The sequence below is a fragment of the Stegodyphus dumicola genome, chromosome 2, assembly GCF_044657685.1.
Source record: "Stegodyphus dumicola isolate Sdum_Otavi_A_Nest chromosome 2, ASM4465768v1".
In the NCBI taxonomy this organism is placed as follows: Eukaryota; Metazoa; Arthropoda; class Arachnida; order Araneae; family Eresidae; genus Stegodyphus; species Stegodyphus dumicola.
The window spans coordinates 260,946,468-260,968,140 of NC_140769.1; the positions used below are offsets into that span (position 1 = coordinate 260,946,468).

Genomic DNA, 21,673 nt, shown 5'->3' on the forward strand with positions numbered 1-21,673 from the left:
AACTGACATAGAGTAATTCACTAGTACAAGCATTCAGTATACATCTTTTGCAAAGAATTTATTAAATAACATACTGGACATATAATTAAAAACCGTTTAATATATCCAAACAAATTTTTGTGCAAAATAACTATGTTTATTAACATCTCCGTATTTTATGAACATTTCACTACTTTTAAAGATTTGTATTTGATTTATAATTATTCATTAATGTTCAAGAGTTTACAATTTAAAACCCCTTTCATACGAAATGATACTTTTGTATTAGAATGCTTAACTTTATTAACATTTCTCCTTCATCAACAGATTTTGTTGTACATGAAAAAACATTCATACATTTCAAGTTTCTAAAGGTTAAAATTCTAAGCACCTTTGATATTTTTAATCAATATTTAATATAAATATTTTTCACAGCCTACATTTTCAATAGCACATCTAAATCCAATTTCGGTTATATGCATTTACTGGAGTATTTTTTAGCTTATTTATGTAGAAAGGTCTTTTTACTTCCTTGTACGAAGTAAAAAGGAAGTATTGTAATCGTGAAAAGTTTCGGGCAGCATATTTCAATGAAAATATCCATTTTGACCGCTATCGAATGCAATTTAATGATGTTTTTGCGTGATATCTGTAGGTAAGGACAGAATAAAATACTCTTTTCCTTCAAAAAATTATAAAATTGCTTTAAAATTAATTCCGAAGAGAATTTTTCGTGGCGTCTGTAAGCACAGAGTAAGAATTGAAAACAGTAATTAAACAATAAAATAATAACAGCTTAGCAAAATTTTCCTAACTTGTAATCTTTTGAAGACAAATAATTAAAGACTTAATTTATCAAATACAAATCTATAAAATGTAATATGTAATTTACATGAAAATTTCTAATTAGATATTAATTTAATGTATAGTGAATGTGATGTAATTGTATTTTCTTTCAGAATTATGCACAAAAATAATAACGAAACAATTTTTTTCTAGATAAACCCAATACTGACATTCTCATTTTTCTGTAAAACCAGAACAAGACGTAAAATTATAAAAAGTTTATTAAAAATTCATGATATTTACAAGTAAATGACAATGAAATTGCCCTACAAAACATGATGAATTCTAAAAAGAAGAATTTGCTTAGAAAACTGCAAATTCTGTGGCAAACAATTTGATGATAGACAACATAAATTATACAAGAGAAAAACTGTACAAAATTAATTTTACAACATTTTCTTACCTAAAAAACTGACTTAGAAAAAATGCATAGCATTTCATAGTAAAAAAATTATGCACATATTGTCCTCGAATTTTTTGCATTAGGTGGATAAATAAAATAGCTTGGACTAAAAAAGCTAACGGGAAAATCTGCCTGATAGTCCACGTTACTCTTCTGAAAACCTGCTGGATAGGGTGTCATACATACATGATTTGCTTCATAGCCTACAAAACACCATGCACATTTTGATTCATAGTCTACCCAAGACTGCTCTTGGGTATAGTGCACATTTTGTAGAAAAGAGTTTTTGTTTTCATCAGTGATGGCTTCACTGTTAGATTTATCTCCATTAATTTTCCATAACATCAGTTCCATGCAAGTTCTTGCATCCTCGATACAATCATGGCCATTAGTACTGTCTTGAATAGATTTGTTTAAATATTCTAACGCCAGAGACTTTAACGATCTTTTATATCTATTGCCATATTTGTGTGGGAAGACTACTGAAGTATCCACAACTTTGTGGTGTATGAGGCTCAGGGCTTTTAAATCATTCTCGAGGCCATGACCCACAAGAATGCTGTCCTTGTTAAGCAATTTCAACAGGAATGTTTGGACATCAACCAATGTCGTAGACACACCTTTCAGGTCATTGGCCGTTATACCACTGTAAACAGTGTTGTAATCCAATATCTGATGCTTCGGTAGGACAAAGGATTCATACACTGTTAAGCCATCGATGCCCACTATACCTATTTTAGCTACTTCCAAGCCTCCCGTCGTATAACACATTTCACAATCCAGAGCATATACTCTGTGAGATTTTTTTCTGTTTAGTTGTCGCTTTTCACGTGGTTTCACGTACTCCACATCTTTCGGAGATCGTTCCACTGAAACATGGAAATGCCATGTTGCACAGCCTTCAGACATATAATTCCCATTGCAGCACTGATATGCACCAGCTGCTGGAACACCATTGGAAGACGTTAATTTTTTAGTATGAAAATGGCATGGTGCTTCCGACTCATAAGTTCCATCATCCAAAATGAAGAAAGTGGCTCCACATCGAACACAGCATCGCTCCGTAGGGTCTCTTCCTGTACCTTTTTGGTATACAGTATTTCCTCCAGAGAGATTTGGAGAATCAAGAGGAAATCCATATTTCTGCAGTTGTTCATCACTGAGAATGTATGGCAGGAACTCGGAATATAAGTCAGCACTGCTCGTCTTTAATGTAAGGAACAACTGTAAGGGAGTGTAAACTTTAGTAGTCTTCTCTTGACTGCTAGCTTCTTTCTTTTCAGCAGAACCAGTTTTTGATGAACCTATAAAATAAATGAATTTTTTTTTAATTACTTTCTTCACATTATACGCAAGAACAGAGAAACAGAGAAAGATCATTACTCATTACAGTTTCTACTGTAATGAGTCGTCAATAATAATACAGTCAAAAGTCGTTAATCCGGACTCATCGGGACTTCGGCGATTCCGGATTATCGATTTTTCCGGATTATAGATCATCAGTTTAAATCTCGTAAGATGGCATGCACAAATTCTAAAATTAAAAATATGAAACCATAATTTATGAAATGAACAATTATGATCTAAAGGGTATCAAAATTTACAAAAAAAGAAGTTTAATATTTATTTGTTTACTTTATTAAACATTTCTTTCAATGTAAGTTGGTTCGTTTTATGTGATAATACTTTCTCTTTAATTTTATAAACAGACATGATTTCTTGTTCAGTTACAAGTCCCGTAATTGCTGTGCCGAGAATACCGACTAACTTGTCAATCGAAATTTTTTCCTTTTCACTAACCTCTCTGTCGCCTTCTTCATGTCTTTTTGCAGCAATTCCACTTTTTGTTTGACGGACATCGAGACATACTTTCGTTTTGTAGATCCTTTGGGAGCTCCAGAATCGGAAATTGACATAATCGAAAGTTCAAGTTTACTTTTATAAAATTGCTCTTACAGTCTACAAAAAATAATAAGCCGCATCCAATTCGAAGATTAAGGAACAACGCAATCATCAACATTTATTGAAATAGATAATAAAACTTAAGTAGTCTTCTCTTGACTGCTAGCTTCTTTCTTTCTAGCTTGCTCCGTACGTTATACATTAAACTTCCACACGAAAACGTATTCTGCACTTGCGCACACGCATATGCGCGTAAACTCCTATGCGCATGTGTCAACGCGGCGCATGCGCAGAAAGTTTTTAGCTTTGAGATCCGGATTATAGATCATTCCGGATTATGGGTGTCCGAATTAACGACTTTTGACTGTAATAGTAATAATAATAAGAGCAGTTTTTTAACCACCAATTTATTACACAAGGCACTGCCTGTCTTTATACACAGTTTTTATTATTTCCAAATAGTTATCATTTTTTGATTTTCTATTTATTCAATACCTCTATACTTTTAGTATTAGCAACTAACTTACTCATTCTCTTCCTAATTCTCAGTTTATGATCTTGTTAATAGCTCACATGCAATAAATAGTTAGGAAAACTATATTATACTATAAAGAACACTATACTTAATTATTTGAGCTGTTTTACTCTTGAGATTTATTCATAACTGAAACTGGTGATAAAAGTTAAATTTTGTAGCCATTTGGTGTTAATTTCAGAACACTGAAAATAAAAATATTTCGTTCATCTATGAATTTTTTCAAATGGATTACAGAGAAACAAAATGCATCTTTTAATCCATGTCATCCGAGATAAACGACTCCACCTTCTTAATTTTCCTCTCATAGAAATTATTTCTGGTACTGTTCTCACACAAATTATTTCTGGTACTGTATCAGTATAGGATTCAGAAATGTATGAATGTGTATGTATGTGCAATGTGTATACACATTCATGCTTACATATGTATGCAGACATGAACACATCCATCCACTTCTGGATCCGGTCCTGATAAGAAAACAGAACCTTATTTCCATTTCACTGTTGTTGAATTTCCAGTCTATGGCACATAGATTCCTAATCAAATGAGCAATTTTAAGAAATTCTTACAAAATATATGAAAAATAATTTGTGCAATGTGATACTTCTTTAATGCCACATAATCCTTCTTGCTTCTGTTTACCTAATAAAAATAGTTTTTAAATTTGCATTGAAGTAATGCTTGTAAACCCTTGTCAAGTTTTTGATACTGAACCACTTTGCTCAATATTACAATCCATTACATAAGGGTACCCATAAAATAAAAGTCAAGAAAATAACACACACCACCTTCTCCTAGGACGGAATATTATTTTACTGAAGTACAATCTACAATGCCTCACAACAACTAATTCCAAAAATGATGGCCAACTTCTTGCTATACGGCCACAAAAATCCCAATATACTACCTCAAAAAAACAGAGTATACAGGAGGCGTTGAAACTCATATTAACACTTTTCCCAAAAATGGGTCCACTTTTTGTTGCATTACTTACAGAGGATGCTGCAGTCGTCACCATTTCACCTTCTGTTGTATTTTACACAGGCAATAATAGCAGAAATATTGATTTAATATATCTTTTCATTATGAATAAAGCATCTGATAGAATCTATTTTATAATTGTGGCTATAGAACTTTTAAAATGCAAGCATACCTGCCAACCTCTAAAGATAAAAATTCAGAAAATTTCTCCCCCAAATTCAGAAGAACAGGAAGAATTAATATCATGCTTTGATATTAAAAAAATAACAATTTATAGAAATAGAAAAAAGAAAATTGTACTTACATTAGTAAATCTCAATTAAGTAGTAACTAAATATTTTTTAGGAAACATAAAACAAGAACTTAATGTTACACAAAAAAATTATTGCAATGAATTTAGAGTGCATTTTTTGGCTTTAGCCAAAAATTGTTTGGAAAATTTCCTGTCATAACAATTAGTTTCCTCATAACATTTAGCAATTAAAATGTTTTCTAGAGTTTTTGGTGAAGCTGAAAAACGAAACACAGTTTTTTTTTTCTTCACAACACTGAAGACTCTCTCGCACTCTGCATTACTGTGTGGAATTACGAGAATAGCACGTAAAACTCTTGCTAGTCTATAATATTTTGGTGTTCCATCAGCTCTTTTTATTCTTTTTAAGGTACCAACGAGGACATCAAGTCTATCTTCTCCAGAACAGCGCTTAGCGGGACGTTGTGTTCGATGAGGAATGCAGTAAACAAACATTCTGCCAAAATGACACCGGCATCCGAATTCGGGAAAAAAAAAAAAAGATCATCCATTTTCTTTGACGTTGTCGAAGCTGAAGCATTAACCATGCTTTTTAGACTTAACATGCTTCACAATGTTGCTTCTTCCACCGTTACTTATTATGAAGTCACTCACGCACACGTTGCAAAATGCATAGTTATTTCCTTTGAAGGATTCTTTAATTGTTGGAAATTCGGCTTTGTAGGCAGGCCGAAAATATTGAGAATACGGTTTTTTTGAACTCATTTCGTAACAACGACGTATTAAGAAAATTCGTAGCACGTGCAAAGAAAAAAAAAAAAAAAAAAACAGAACGCGACAATCTACGCTCGCTGAGTAATTCCCTTGCTGCTGAAGCGAACGCGCAAAAAATAATCTGGCGCCCACAAAGAAAAGAGTGGGAGAAACAAGTTCAGCGAATTGGATTGGCTGGTTAAGCGCCGAGTTGGGAGAAACCGCAGGTTACTATATTTGAAGTAGTCGGTAGTTGGCGGTAAAACACGATGCAATTGGCAAAAATCGCTGAATTGGCGAAAAATTCTAAAATTTCGACAAAATATCACTAAAAACACTTGAAAAAGGAAAAAAATCGTAAAAATTGGATTACGATCGTAAAATCGTAAAGACAAACGCATTTTCGTAAAAATTACGAAAAAGTCGTAAAAGTTGGCAGGTATGTGCAAGGACAAAAAACTTCGGAATAAAAAATCCAATCTTTTTAATTTTTCTTTCCAAGCTTTTTAATTTTCAAGGTAGAACTCCAAAGGTAAGCAACATTTATACCATGCCTGATCACAATTAGATGAACTTTTATAATTTATCAGAATGTCTGGACTAATAAAAGTATTTGAAACTTAACATCGAGAAAACATCTGATCATAAATGTAGTAAAATTTTGCCACGTGTAAGAAATACATCTTTTAGGTTATTGAATGGAACAGAATAATTTACTTTGAAAACTTATTGACTATACTTAATTTGAAAAAGAAAATGTAGATAATGAGAGTAATATATAATTTAACTGCGGCCAACAACTCAATGTCTGTATACATATCTTTGGGAAGAAAAGTGTTTGGCACATGCAGTCTTAAAACATAAAATATCTACAATGTCTTTTAGGTAAAATTTTGCATTTATCCATTAAAAGTTAGTTCAAAACACAAGCAGGACAATAATTAAAGATACACTGAATTAGCTTTATAATACCGTTTTACTACCTTTGGGCTTTATGTTTAATTATGATGACTATAAAGAGAATTCATAATAACCAAGTATTGAGAATACTTAATTTAAATCTGAATACTATTTAAGAATCTTATCATACCATAATTCAGGCTTTCTAAAATAAAAAAGGCATGGAAATTTTTTAACATAAAAAGATTAAAATATCAAAATAAAAATTGACATTGATTCACAAATAAGAATAACTTTATATGATAGAAATGAAAATTTATTAACAGTAATATAATTCTTCTTTTGGGGGTGGGTCTGAAAGAAATCTTCAAATTAATCATTCATTAAAAAAGTACTATAATCCTTTAACCATGAAAACTGTAAATTATACTTTATGATTTGAAGCGTTAAATGTAATCATTGGCGAACAGAATCGAAAGGGTAGTGGGCTCTAGAGTAGAATTCGGTGCCCCTTAGATTAGCGACAAATTTTAAAAAAATTTTGGCGATGAAACCTTAATCTGGTTACCATGATAGTTTTAACTTTGTTTTAGCTTCCTGATTTTTTTTTAATGAAAATAGATTGATGTGTACATGGACAAATTTAAGGCAGTGCGCAATGCCTAGTTTGTGCAGTTCTGAGATATTTTTTTTAAGTGAAAAAAGATCGATGTGTACATGGACACAGAGTTTGTGCGATTCTTTGACTTCTTATTTTGTTTTGTGTACCGTTCATCTTAAAATTGTGCCTTCCTGGCGCCGATCTTGGCGTCAAAAAAAAAAAAAAAAAAAAAAAAAAAAAAAAAAATCGCCAATAAACAAGGGGCATCCAATTGTAAACATTTACCAGGTAGTTAATATTATCCAAAAAATTATAAACATAATACATCGCTTAAAACATAAACATTTCCTCTTCCGTTACAAAGCTTAGCTTCCTACCAAGGCATATAAATATTTACATTTGGAATGATCCAAAGATAACTGCAGCGCCATCTAGTGATCGCGACATAAACCCGTTTTCTGATATGCAGTTTCACCAAGTCCGTTTCACATCTCCTCCTCTATGCTATGCTAACAAAAATCCTCAAAATGAATGCATTCAAGCGGTAGGCATGACAGAGTGTAGAGTTAGAGAATAATTCAGTAACTCCATAAGTCAGGAATGTAAGACAACCATACGTCTTTCGGCGGGAAAATTTAGGAAAAACTCAAACTGTATGCGGGTCAATTGCAGAATCTAAAAACAGATGATAGACCAGAATTTTCTCTCTCTCAAAAAATCGAAAATTTACTAACAAAATAAAAAAAATATCTTAATAAGTTTTAAATTTCGTTTACTATATTTATGAATTATTATAAATAATTATACACTTTATTTCTTACTACAGCTTGACACTTGATCGCGTTTTGGTTCTGATAAACCGACTAGACTTGGACAGCAATTATTAGACATTATCATCAAAACGCTTTTCGCATACCAAAGCATTCCCAAACACAGCCATTATTCTTACTGCACGAATTTTCAATCGAGCTTTTTTATTTTTTGACCAGCACGAATAAGTTTATCATATATGTATCTTCAAATCGTTCAGTAAGACTTAGATCACATCACAAATTAATTAGCTGCATTTATAGATTTTCTGTAGTTTTATTCATGTTTATTTCTTATGAAAATAAAAATACTAAAAATTCCTTCTTAAACAATTAAAAATCTTTGCAACAATACATTTTCATATGCATCTAAAAGCAGAAGTAAAGAGTAGGAAGAAGGTACGGAATTTTTGTCTAATTATTCTCTTCCCAAACAATAACTATTCATCCAGATAAAAAATTTCTATTGTTCCAAAAAATAAATATTATCATTCAAATAGTACTAAGAAACAAATGAGCTTGAAAATTTGCTTACCTTCAATGTCAACCATACTCTTGTACTTGGATTTTATAAAATTCGGCTGGTTTCTTTTCTTCTTCTTCGATTTTAAGGTAGCTTTCTGAGGACGTTCTACGACTGTAGGCGAATCTGTGAAACAAAAAAAGAAACTTGATAAGGAACATAAAATTACACTTTCATCTTACATAATTAAAAATTTCTAGCTTACATCTCGCAAAAACTGGAATGATTTATATTATGATGATTTAAGGCAATTAAGTAATTTTTATAAGCAGTCATAAATAGATAACCATCCACTGCAAAAACGTTCGAGAGATACCAAAAAGAACAAATCCAAATCTTCTGCAGATGCTGTTGCCAACGTTATTTAGCAACTAGGAAAAAGAAGTTCGCCTGTCGTTTGCAACTTAATGTTCATATTAATGCGTATGTTTCGCGCCAAAGTATGATGTAAATCGTCTGCTGGCTGTTACCGTCTTTTCCCCCTTTTATCGTACGAAAATCGACAGGGAAAATTATGCGAATAATTTAATTTCCAAAGAACGCGGTTACAGTATGAACACAGCAAATGCAAAGTAATCATGGATAAGCTACAGTTAATTATCAAATATTTTTTCCTTAAAAGAAATGTACATTGCAATCAGAATACACAGTAATATTAACATTGCTATGTCCGACGGTAACTGAGCCGGATTAAGAACAGAATAATTTTGTTGTCTTCTGCCGCTAAAAATGTTTCATTATTAATAAAAATATTAAATGTTTTATCGTTAAAAGTATTTTAACGCTAAGCGACATTAATTGGTTTAATCTGAATAGAAATGATTATTTTCACAATTCTGAGATCAAGCATTTAAAAAAAAAATACTAAGTTTTTTTGGAATATAAAAATACTACAAGATATAAAAAAATTACATAACAAACCCTCCCTCGGCGAGCATTTCCAATATGAAAACTTCGAAATAATTCTAACACCACAAAAATATTTTTATTATTTTTTAAATTTAAAAAATACTTTAATCAGTTTGAAACTGAAATTTAGGCAAAATTCTGATTTGAATGAATGCTCCATTTTTTATTACATTATGTGTATATATTATGAGAATTAGTCCTTTAGAAAAATAAACTTGTAAAACAAAATCATCGAAGGCCAGATTGGTGGACCAACAAATCCTCCGATGCTTTATCATCAGATATTAATGTTCCTGTGCAAATTTAATTTACGCACTTATTTAATAAACAAACTATTTAATTCTTCAACAAACTTCACTGGATCGCTTATGCACGAGATTAGCAACAAATTTCTTTTTAATAGAAATACTTTCTATTTTCATGGGATAAGAAAATTCGACAGCTGAAGACAGTAAAAAACTTTGAGGAGATTTTTATTCTTCCAAGTATCTAAAAAAAACTGCTTATTAAAAACAATATATTTAAAACTGTTTGAGTAATAGATACCTTTCGTGAAACACCAATATATTTAAAACTGTTTGAGTAATAGATACCTTTCGTGAAACACCAATATATTTAAAACTGTTTGAGTAATAGATACCTTTCGTGAAACACAGTATTGCCCTGTCTTTCAAGAGAAATTTTTCAAGCAATTACATATTCAAAATTTTAGAGAATGTCTTTCTAAGATAAAAAGATTTGAAAGCAACGTTAATTTAATTTTTCCATGATTATTTTGACCGTGTTGAATATTGATCTTTCAAAGACAATTAAGATTTTCACTCAAGTAATAAACAGGAAAGTAACTTATATATACTTTAGAAAAAAAAAGGAATACCGGATATTATTCTCCCAGCGCATGCGCAGGTTTATAGAAAGGTTTAAAGTTTTCATCTGACATCATAGCTTTGAATGTCCACAAAGGAACTTCAAGGTCCCAACTCAAGATCCAAGGTCAAAAATACACTTTCTAAGCTAATTCTAGAATGTTTATCTATTTTACGAGTAAACAAAAACAACACCTGCCTCTACTATTGCCAAGGAAACATCATATAGATGAACCTCTTTTATTCAAGAACCTCTTTTACTCAAAAAACCCTAAGTTTGTGTGACATTTTACTTTTGTAAAGTAATGTAAAAGAAACCCTCAAAAAAATTCCAGAATAATCTATTCCCTAATCTTTCCATTTGTCATTGTATGAATGAACAGTCATTGTTCAAAATTCGTCTGACGAATGTGAAATTTGGGGATCGGACCGCTGTCTGTTTTTCCAGGACCTGATATTCCTGGATAAACAATATACCTGATATTCCTTCTGGTGTATAAAAAAAGCTAATTATTAAAAACAATAATTCGCTTACAAAAAACTTTCCAGTGATACACTACTTTCATGAAACATAATAATGGCCTTCCCTAGGGAAAAAATTTCAAGTAATTACATATTCAAATTCATTTCATCGAGGCTATTTTTTCCAGATAAAAAGATGCAGAAGCAACACGAATTTATTTATCATTTACTATTTTTATCTAATATTATTAATTTTTAATACCGCAATTTTTTTTTAGCTTGGTAGCTAAAGGTTCTGAAAATTTTAAGCAGTTTGTCCCCCTTTTTCCAAACTATTTAGAAAAAGAACTCCCTTAAATTATAAATAAAATGGGTTTGTCCACGCAATGATTGTTTTTGTCTTAATAATCATTCCCATTAAACTATATGATAAACTACTTCTTACTTTTAGTGCATTAATTATCATATCCATTTTAAATAAAATCTTATTTATTTATTTTTATTTTTATTTTTTTTAAGCGCAAAGGGATATTAATTTCGTTTGAAAGCTTTAAATGTCTGTTTCACTTTTCAGATTGTTGCCACCCGATATTATCGCTCTAAATTGGGTCGCTATTTGTAATTTAAAGAAATTACATAATGAAGGATCAGCATAAATGTACGTGCGTTTCTCGCATTGTGATAAAACAACGGTTCCTAGAGCCATCCAATTTCATATTTTGTAAAATTTTAACGACTTTCTGATCAACAAACTCCAAAATTTCAATGCGAGGAATGGCAACACTGCACGGAAAAAAATAAATAAAATTGATTTCAAAGCGAGCAATGGCAACACTGTACGGAAATAATAATAATAAAAAAAATATATAAATAATTATCTTCAGCGCGGGAAACTCTGTAACGGAAATTCTAAAAATATAATTTTTAAAAATTATTTTTTTAAATCGCTGATAAACTGAATTTTATTGGTTTATATTTCAAGCATTATATTTGAAGAAATTAAATAATGAAAAATCTGCATAAATGTATGTGTATTTCTGGCATTGTAATAAAACAACGGTACATAGAGCCATCGAATTTTGAATGACGTAATCCTACTGCAAATATGGGTATGTAAAAGACCAAATTTGGAATTTGTTTTATTAACGATTTCATATTTTGTAAAACTTTAACGAACTTTTGATTAACAAACTCAAGGATTTCAAAGCGAGCAAATATCAAAACTAAACAGGGAGTTTTACTCAAGGATTTCAAAGGAGAATACTCAAGGATTTCAAAACTCTACGAGGAAAAAAAAACCTTTTCACTCCAGCGCGAGTTTATATTTGAAGCATTATATTTGAAGAAATTAAATAATAAAAAATCGGCATAAATGTATGTCTGTTTCTCGCATTGTGATAAAACAAGTATCCAGAGCCATCCAATTTTGAATGACGTAACCCTACTGCGAATATGGGCATCTGAAAACCCAAATTTGGAATGTTTTACTATCGATTTCATATTTTGTAAAACTTTAACGAATTTTTGATTAACAAACTCGACGATTTAAAAGCGAGCAATGGCAACATGCTAAAGGGAAGGGAAAAAAAAAAAAAAAAAAAAATAATCTCCAGCGCGCGGGACTGTGTATCGGAAATTCTAAAGATATGTTTATTTCAAAATTATTTTGCGACTTTGATATTGAACTGAATTTTATGGTTTAAGTGCAAAGAACATGCTAATACATAAAAAAGTAACGCACAAAACGTTAAAAAAAAGTCTTTTTAGGTGTAATGTAAAATTTGAAAAGCTTTCAGAATTTTCTTTTTCTTTTTTTTTCTTTTAAATTATGCTTTACTTTTTCTTTAATTACATGTCCCAGATCGTACATATTTGAAGAAATTGCTAGAGATTTTACTTCAACTCATCTATAATAAACAACGGGAAAAACTGCGTAAAAGACATTTTAATATGTGATATCGCCCTTTTTCAGTGAGATACATGTATCAAGAGTTAAAAGCTGAACTACGCATCTTCCAAGAGAGATAAGGTTTATTGGTCATATCGGCGACATTAATAACTACTTACTTATCTTTATCATTTTATTCCAACAGCAAGCAATTTTGGTCTCTAATTCTGATGAAAACAAACATGATTTGGAACAGGTTCCTAGTTGATAAGAAGTTAAATTGCGCTTATTAAGCAGTTATGAAGCTTTAGGGAGATAAAAGTAAACACATAAAATTAAAAAAATAAATAATTTTATAATATGGCCAAGGGAGTGTTTTTTAACGTTTTGTGCGTTACCTTTATTTATTATTTATTATTATTATAAATATCATATTTTTCGCACTTAAATCATAAAATTCAATTCAACAGCAATATCACAAAATAATTTAAAAACAGCATATCTTCAGGATTCTTGATAGGTCTCGGGTGCTGGATATATATATATATATATATATATATATAAATTCGTACAGTGTTGCCATTGCTCGCTTTGAAATTGTTGGGTTTGTTAATCAAAAATTCGTTAAAGTTTTACAAAACTAGGAAATAGATAATAAAACAAATTCCAACTTCCAGATGCCCATAATCGAGTGCAGGACTAATTATTCAAAATTTCATGTCTCTAGAACCGTTGTTTTTTGGTGCCAGACATTCATGCAGGTTGTTCACTATTTAATTTCTTATAATAAAATATAATGCATGGCTCTAATATTTGGTGGCAACAATTTGAAAAGTGAAACGCCTTTTATAGTGAACTAAGTTTGGGTAAAAATATTTGTTATATCCTTCGCAAGATTCACAGTTTAACGAGAATAAAGTTTTATTACTCGAAACTTCTATCAAAAAGAATCGCGCTGTCATTGATAAGATTAAAGAATAACAATTTAATTAATCTATAACTCGCAATTAGTTTAAACAAAGCAGAAAAGAAAAAAAAAATAAATAATTAAACTTGGAGCGAAACTGAACAAATAAATAAAAAGGATAGGTAATTAAATAAAAATCTCTGACGATTTAATCGATTTCTTCTTTAGTTGCGAAATTCGAATTATTCATCTGACCTGATAGCTTTACTACTTATGACATTTTAAATACAAGATAAGCATGTAAAATTTAACGAAAACGTAAAAATTAATTAAATATTTAAAAAGATATTAATTTTTCTACAAATAAGAGAAATAATGTTCCGAGAATTTAAAAAAAAACTTCATAACACAATATTGGCATCATATAAAGGCAAGAGTACAGGTGCTATGAAAAAGCTGTTCAAAATATACTAATGATAAAATTAACACATTGAAGAGGCAAAGGAACAGGATTGAACCCCCCCCCCCCCGAAAAAAAAAAGTTGTCCAAATCACTCGAAAACCTTCCTTTAAAGATAAAAGTAAAGTTACAGACAGAAAAATAAAAAAAAATAATAATAAAAAAATAAATTTACGAGGCTTACATTAGGATAATATTAAAATAAACGAATAAACAAAATGATTCATAAAAGTAGAAAGCAAAGTGAAAAATCAAGAGCCTAAAAAAACCATCGAAATCTGAAATTACTTGTTCAGTATGAATAAAAATTCATCAAGACATGTCGACAATATTGCATGTAACTAAGTAATTGATGTTTAAAATGACAAAACTGACCTCCAGTAAACTGAAGAGAGATAACAGACGATTCTAAAGCACACATAATAACAAACAATACAACGCAGAGAGAGGAACAACAAATCATATAAACTGCCGGCAAAGGAAGTGAAAGTTAGATCACCCTTGAAACCAGAGGTCAGAGAAAACGTAAAATTTCCGCGTAATTGCGTCATTATATCGTGCCATTCGCGCGGAATGAATCCTTCCAAGGATTACCTTTTCTGAAATCGCTAGATGTAATCCTGTAGAGCTCTGGCCTGGTTCAAATAACAGCATTCCACGAGTTATTTGTTTCGATCTCAAAATCGAAATATGCATTCATCTCACTTTTGTTTCAAATTCCAGAGGAATTAGGAAACACGTATCATTTACTTTAAAAAATAAATAAAAACCTGAAAGGTTTCAGATTTTAAATTACGCCCAAAGGGGTGTTTTTTTTCACATTTAGTATGCTACATTTATTTATTAAATATCAGGTTCTTCGCACTTAAACTATAAAATTCAGTTCAACAGCAATATCGCAAAATAGTTTTAAAATGAACATATCTTTAGAATTTCCGATACACAGTCCCGCGCGCTGGAGATAAAAATGTTTCCCCCCCCCGTTAGCGTGTTGCCATTGCTCGCTTTTAAATTGTCGAGTTTGTTAATCAAAAGCTCGTTAAAGTTTTACAAAATATGAAATTGATAATAAAACAAATTCCAAATTTGGGTTTTCAGATGCCCATATTCGAGGTAGGATTACGTCATTCAAAATTGGACGGCTCTGGATACCATTGTTTTATCACAATGCGAAAAACAGACATACATTTATGCAGATTCTTCATTATTTAATTTTTTTCTATAAAATTTCAGATCCCAAATCTGGCTTTCAAGATGACCATATTCGGTAGAAGATTACGGTATTCAAAACTGGATGGCTCTAGGTACCGCTGTTTTATCCCAAAGCGAGACACACACTACATTTATGGAGATTCTTCATTATTTAATATCTTTAAATATACGATAATATTAAGTGGCAACAATATTAAATGTGAGCCGACGTTTATAGTGAACCAACGCAAAATGCCAAAACGAAATTAAAAGTCCTTTAGGGCAAATTGGTCCTTTGGACTAAAAAGAAGAAAGTGAGAGACAGAGAAGCTTAAGACACTCTAATGATTTAAAAAAATAAATAAAATAAAATCTACTCTCAAACGATTGTACGAGAGGATTTGCTAAATAAAAATTTTGGAAACCAAAGGATAAATTCTCTAATAATTTTTTCACCTGTATAGTCATTCTAATTGACAGAATAAAATAAATAAATAGAGTATAATAATGAATTTTTTTTTTATTTACAACCTCTTTTTTTACTTCAGCAAAATTATTTTTATTGCAGCAGCATAATTCTAAAACACTCCGCACACAAAACCAAAGGGCTCATTGAAATGATCCTGACCTTACTCATAGGTGGCACTGCAATCGACTGTTTCCATTGCTAGCGCTGTCGTGATTCATCAGCATAACATGCGTAGCGTGTAAACACGTGTTTTTCGCCACGTGTTTTAACGTGATTCAGTACTTTTTTTCTTTTATACCCTCGTTTTATTATTTACTCAGGAATAACTAAGTAAACTTACTTCTTTCGGTATGTTCCCTGTAAACATTTCAAGTTTTTAAGAAGTGAGTTTACACGTTTATTTAAAAATGTATACCCTAGTTTTTAATTATCCATCTGATCGAAAAAACACACTGATGCTAAGAAGATGCAGGATGGAATTAAGAATGAACACTAGGAGGTTTTAATGAATGATGAAATACTACAAATACACTTTATAATGAAATATTTAGAACAAAATCCTGCAATATAAATTTTTGGATAAAAATGCCAAAAAAATCCCAGTTAACCCCTCAAAAAGAAATTAATTAAAAAAAATTAAGTGTTCATACAATTATCTTTTTCGAATTTTGAAAGAGTTAATTATTAATTTAGCTAAAAAAATAATCAACTTAATTCGTTAAACTACTCAAAATCAATTTTTATATACTTAATATTATTTATTTATTTATTTTAAGCCTAAAAGAGATATTAAGTCTCGAAACGCGATTTTATGTTACTTCATTTTTGAAGAATATTATTATTTCATTTTACTTTTGAATCAGATTCAGTTAACGTGATAGTTTTAAATACTTTTGGAGAATTTTATACATTTTTCACTTTTCAAAAACATGCAGAAGACATAAAACGTTCCCATGTTAAGTCTAAAGACACATTCATTTAATATCCTATAAAATGTTCCGATCTTCCACCTGGGTTATTTTTATCCATAACCTCTAGGAGAGAACGTTAGAGAGAATCGCTTTCTTTCTAGTTGCATTTCATTTTATCTGCTCCGTATATGACAAAGAATTCGAGATTTGCGAAACATATAAAGGGAAAAACTTATTTTCCGAAACATAATTTATTAAAAAAAAATCGAAACATACTAAAATAACAGTGGATTTAATTTTAAAAATGAACGATAGTCTGAACTACACGATTACTAAATAAATACCGTTATTAATTCATTCAATTGAAACTCTTGTATAAAACTAGACAGCACATTTGACAAAATGTTAACAGCAGAATAAAAATAACAATGAAATTCAAATACATGATATTCTTACTATATTACAATGTATAAATTAAATAAATAACGAACCCATTATTAGGGGCATTCTTCCGTCGATTTAAACTGAATTTCACGATGATCATTTACTGATTCACTAACGAAGGAATCACACGAGGAACTACAGCCAGCAAACAGGATCGGACGCGAGAGAACGTGCACTTCGAAGAATGACAACGATTCACCTTTCTCAGACGCACTACTTTGTTCCGCGGAAATACCGTGTCGCAGAGCGCGGCAAGCCTGACGTCATCCACGTTCGAAAGCAAAAGTTCCGCAAACGATTTCTTAGCGGGAGAATGGAGCATGGCGCTGTTGTAGCGATAGAATATGACGTTGTCAATGGTGGTAGAACAACAGGGAAAACTGAAATTTCCTGATGCGCAATTATTCCCTGAACTGAACGTAAACAAGGACGTCAGAGATGGAGTATAGTGATTAAAAGGCAGAAAAAAAATATTTATTGCTTTCATATTTATTCTAACACGAGGAATTCTGCAACGGATTTCTTAAAAAAGCAAAGTAATTGGATACTATTCAGATTAATTAGTAAATCCTTTAACAGTTTATTAATTCTTACTAATTTTTTTGTTATTTTAGAATAAAAGATTTTATATTCGTAACAATTTACTTTAATAATTACTTAAGGGGGGGAGTCTATAATATCTCTGAATAGGGGTTACGAAGATCGCCCCCCCCCCGCAAAAAAACATTCATGTGGTTGCAAGTAACACAGGAAATCCGGAAGGATTAAATTTTTTCGACCACTGCAACCACATGAATTTGAAACACAATCGAATAAGAATGAAAATCTCATCAAACAATCATTAATTCTAAAAATAACATTAACGGGAATGTTATTTAAATACTATTATGATAGAAGGTTTATTTATACTTTTTTTAACTGTATTGTAATATCGATATTTGCATCTTAGGAGACATTAGAAGTAATTTTATACTACAATCATTTTTAACAGCTCTTTTTTTCTTAACTTAAAATTTTTCCTACAAGTATTTAAATTTTTCACTCTTTGATGAAAGTTTTCTTCCTGAAACTTCTTTCCACTCCAACCTATGCTTTTTTTTTTTTTTTTTTTTTTTTTTTTTTTTTTTTTTTTTTTTTACTAGCGAGTACCTGTTGTTATATTTTAAAAATCCGGGACCATGGGCAACACAACCCCCCTCTCTGAAATTGAGTAAAAAATATGCTTGTGTACTGATATTAAAATAAAGTAAAATAGAAATCCTTTCTTACTGATGCAATACATATATGTATATTGAAGATTAAACGGCCAAGAACCAAATTAGTTCTAAAAATTAAAAACCTGGAGATATGGTAGCTCGGTTTTACCAATGTTCTATCATCCCTTAAAGGCCCGTTTTATATATATATATATACCGTGTCTCAAAAAAGTGATGGGACACTTGCGCTTTACAAAAGGAAACTGTAATAAAATAAATTAAAAGAACATGTAAACATTTTTTGTGGGTGTGTCTCATGCTTAAATTTAGTAACAATTATTATATAACATACATTTTCTCATAATATTAAAATATTAATTTAATAAAAATACAATTGTTTAGAACGGAGCAAAAAATGGCTCACATAAGTGATGGGACACCATTAGATACTGCTACGTACTACAATAAAAATATTTTTTTGGGTTTTTATTTTTACTCAAAAGCAATTGGCAACAATTTATAAAATCGTCTGGAGTATTTCACTCCAGTTTGTTTTGGTATTTTTGTGTTTTTTAGCTCTGTGCAGCCATGAATGCTAAACGAAAAGAAACCTTGCCTGAAATTCGAAAATTAGTTATTAATTTGCATATTGAGCGTGGAAAATCTATTAGAAAAACTGCTGAAACAGTTAACTTGAGTCATTCAACAGTTTTCAATATCATTAAACGATATAAAAAGAATCATATGATTCAGGATAAAAGAAGATCTGGCCGACCATCAAAGCTATCCAGTGGAATAAAGCGAATTATCGTTCGAAATATTAAAAAAAATCCAAGAATGAGTGCTCCTAAAGTTGCTGCTGATTTACAAGCATTATATGGAGTAATTGTTAATCCTGAGACTATTAGAAGAGTAATTCGATTTGCTGGATATCACGGTAGAGCAGCCAGGAAAAAATTCTTCGTAAGTGAAAAGAATAGAAAACTCAGACTGGCTTTCGCAAAATCCAACATAAATAAGAATTCTGATTACTGGAATGAAGTTATATTTGCTGATGAGAGTAAATTTAATATATTTGGTTCTGACGGTAGAATCTTGGTGTGGAGAAAACACAGGGAAGAATTTCGCAAACGGGACTTGATGCCAACAGTAAAACATGGTGGAGGAGGAGTTATGGTGTGGGGGTGTATATCGTCCGCTGGAGTTGGTAATCTTGTTTTTATTGACAGTATAATGGATCAGTACAAGTATATTGACATTTTAAATCAAAATTTGAAATCTTCAGCACGAAAATTGAACCTTCATAACGATTTTAAATTCTACCAGGACAATGACCCCAAGCACACTGCTTTGAACGTTAGACTCTGGCTGCTGTATAACTGTCCTGAAATAATAAAAACACCACCATAATCTCCAAACTTAAATCCCATAGAGAATATTTGGCAAGAATTGGAATCAAGAATTCGCAAACACATCATTTCTTCAAAACAACAATTAAAATCGGTGCTTCAAGAAGAAGGGGTAAAATCACTCCAGAAATCACAAAAAAATTAATCGAAACCATCCCAAGAAGATTAAATCATGTTTTAAAAGTAAAAAGATATCCAACAAAATATTAAAACCTTTTAGAAAGGAAAATTTTGGGATAAATATTTGATGGAAAACTAAGTGTCCCATCACTTATGTGAGCCATTTTTTGCTCCGTTCTAAACAATTGTATTTTTTATTAAATTTTTATTTTAATATTTTGAGAAAATGTATATTATGTAATAATTGTTACTAAATTTAAGTATGAAACACACCCAAAAAATTTTACACTTTTTTTTTATTTATTTTACTACAGTTTCCTTTTGTAAAGCACAAGTGTCCCCATCACTTTTGTGAGACATATATATATATATATATATTAATCATGCTACCTTACGTAACCCTTAATGCATATGCCTTTTGACCAATCACCAAATTTCAAACCAAAACTTTTCTCTTCCATCTTCCATAACTACGCACTTCAACTTTCACTCTCTACTGTGCTAAGATGTAATTTCGCCGGCTTGCTTCTATCTCAACAATATCAAAAATGTAAATCTTCTGTGGAAAGGCACAACCAGAGTGCCAAGTGACTGTGGCCACAAATATCAATTGAAAATAAAAATGGAACTAAACCTGCCTCGAATGCCAAGTTTTTTAGATATTAATTACCAAGTTAGCATTATTGGCATACTGCGCAATCAAAATTCTTCTTCAATATGGATCTAAGCGCGCACCGACACTGCTCCAGCCTTTCCTTGTGCTTTTATTATTTCATATATATACATATTTAATTTCCGATGGCTAATCAAAAGTTACAAAGAACTAAAAATCTTATAATCCGAGGTTACAAACAATAAAACTGAGGAAAAAAAAAAAAAAAAAGACCGACGTCATTGTCTAAAGAGCGTTCTTGCCTCACAGTATCTCGACTCTTCTGTAGGACCTCGAAGAGCCCGCATCGGTGGTCCCTGTCCATTTCTTCTTCAGAATCACAAAGTGGGCAAATAGGATCACCTGAAATGCCTATGTGGTGCAGGTGGGTGGCAAGACAACCATGTCCTGTAGACAGACACTACTGCAATATGGCATTCTATAATTCACTTGAGAACTCACAAAATTAACAAATTAGATCTAATTATTCGTGTCCACTGCCCCTGTCCAGCACGCGTAATGGCAGACCGCACATTGAGTTGAACAATGTTAAGCAAATTTCCCTTACTGCGCATGCTTGATGGTGTACCTTTGGCGCGGGGAGAAATATTGGCGACTAAGCAACCCTACGCTAGCTTATTCGTGATCACCATGGCTGTCGAGTGCGTTCGAATGATGTTTACAACTGTAATGTTGTGGAACTTTGCTTATTAGTTACTTTAACGTCCATACCGATTGCATTTGCTTATTTTTCTAATATATATTTCATTGTAATTTGTCAATAACAGTGCATTTAATATTTGTTAACATATGTTCGTAATAATTCGTTATTTAAATGTAATTTGTTTACATGTTATAATTCAGTAATTGTAAACTGGAGTATCTCGCTTAGTTTGTTAGCGTATATTCGCGCTTTTATTTTATCATTTCAAAGAATTTAATAACTAGCATTAAGGAATTGTAAAATTTCTTGTGTTATTTGCAAGCACTTGTTATATCCCTCAGTGTTTCTTTATGTACGAATGGAACGTATGGTAAATCCTGAATTGTTTTTATTGCTTAAAAGTATAATGAATAAATTTTCAACTAATATATCCTAAATTTCAGTCTTTTTCTGAACGAAAATTTGTACAGTTCTAAAGGAATGTGAAGAATTTCATAAGTATTATATTTTACATTTTGGATGCAAACACTGCTTCACATTACTTCGCAATAATTTCAGCTTTCTAGTTGTTTGAGCAGTACAGCAAAAAATAGTATTTTAACACTGTAATTAATTTACATTTACATTATACTCTACG

The 21,673-nt window shown here is 31.1% G+C and overlaps 1 protein-coding gene across 1 annotated transcript in view; it reads right to left on the minus strand.

Moving 5' to 3' along the window:
• Nucleotides 1–1,028: 1,028 nt before the first annotated feature.
• Nucleotides 1,029–21,673, minus strand: part of LOC118199685 (uncharacterized) — a 69,735-nt gene continuing 49,090 nt past the window's right edge. Inside the window, exons 4-5 of the mRNA XM_035371591.2 lie at nt 8,501–8,614; nt 1,029–2,532 (exon numbers count right to left, since the gene is read on the minus strand). Of these exons, the coding sequence (XP_035227482.1) occupies nt 1,277–2,532; nt 8,501–8,614 (1,370 nt within the window). The 3' untranslated portion in view covers nt 1,029–1,276. The remainder of the gene's footprint in view (nt 2,533–8,500; nt 8,615–21,673) is intronic.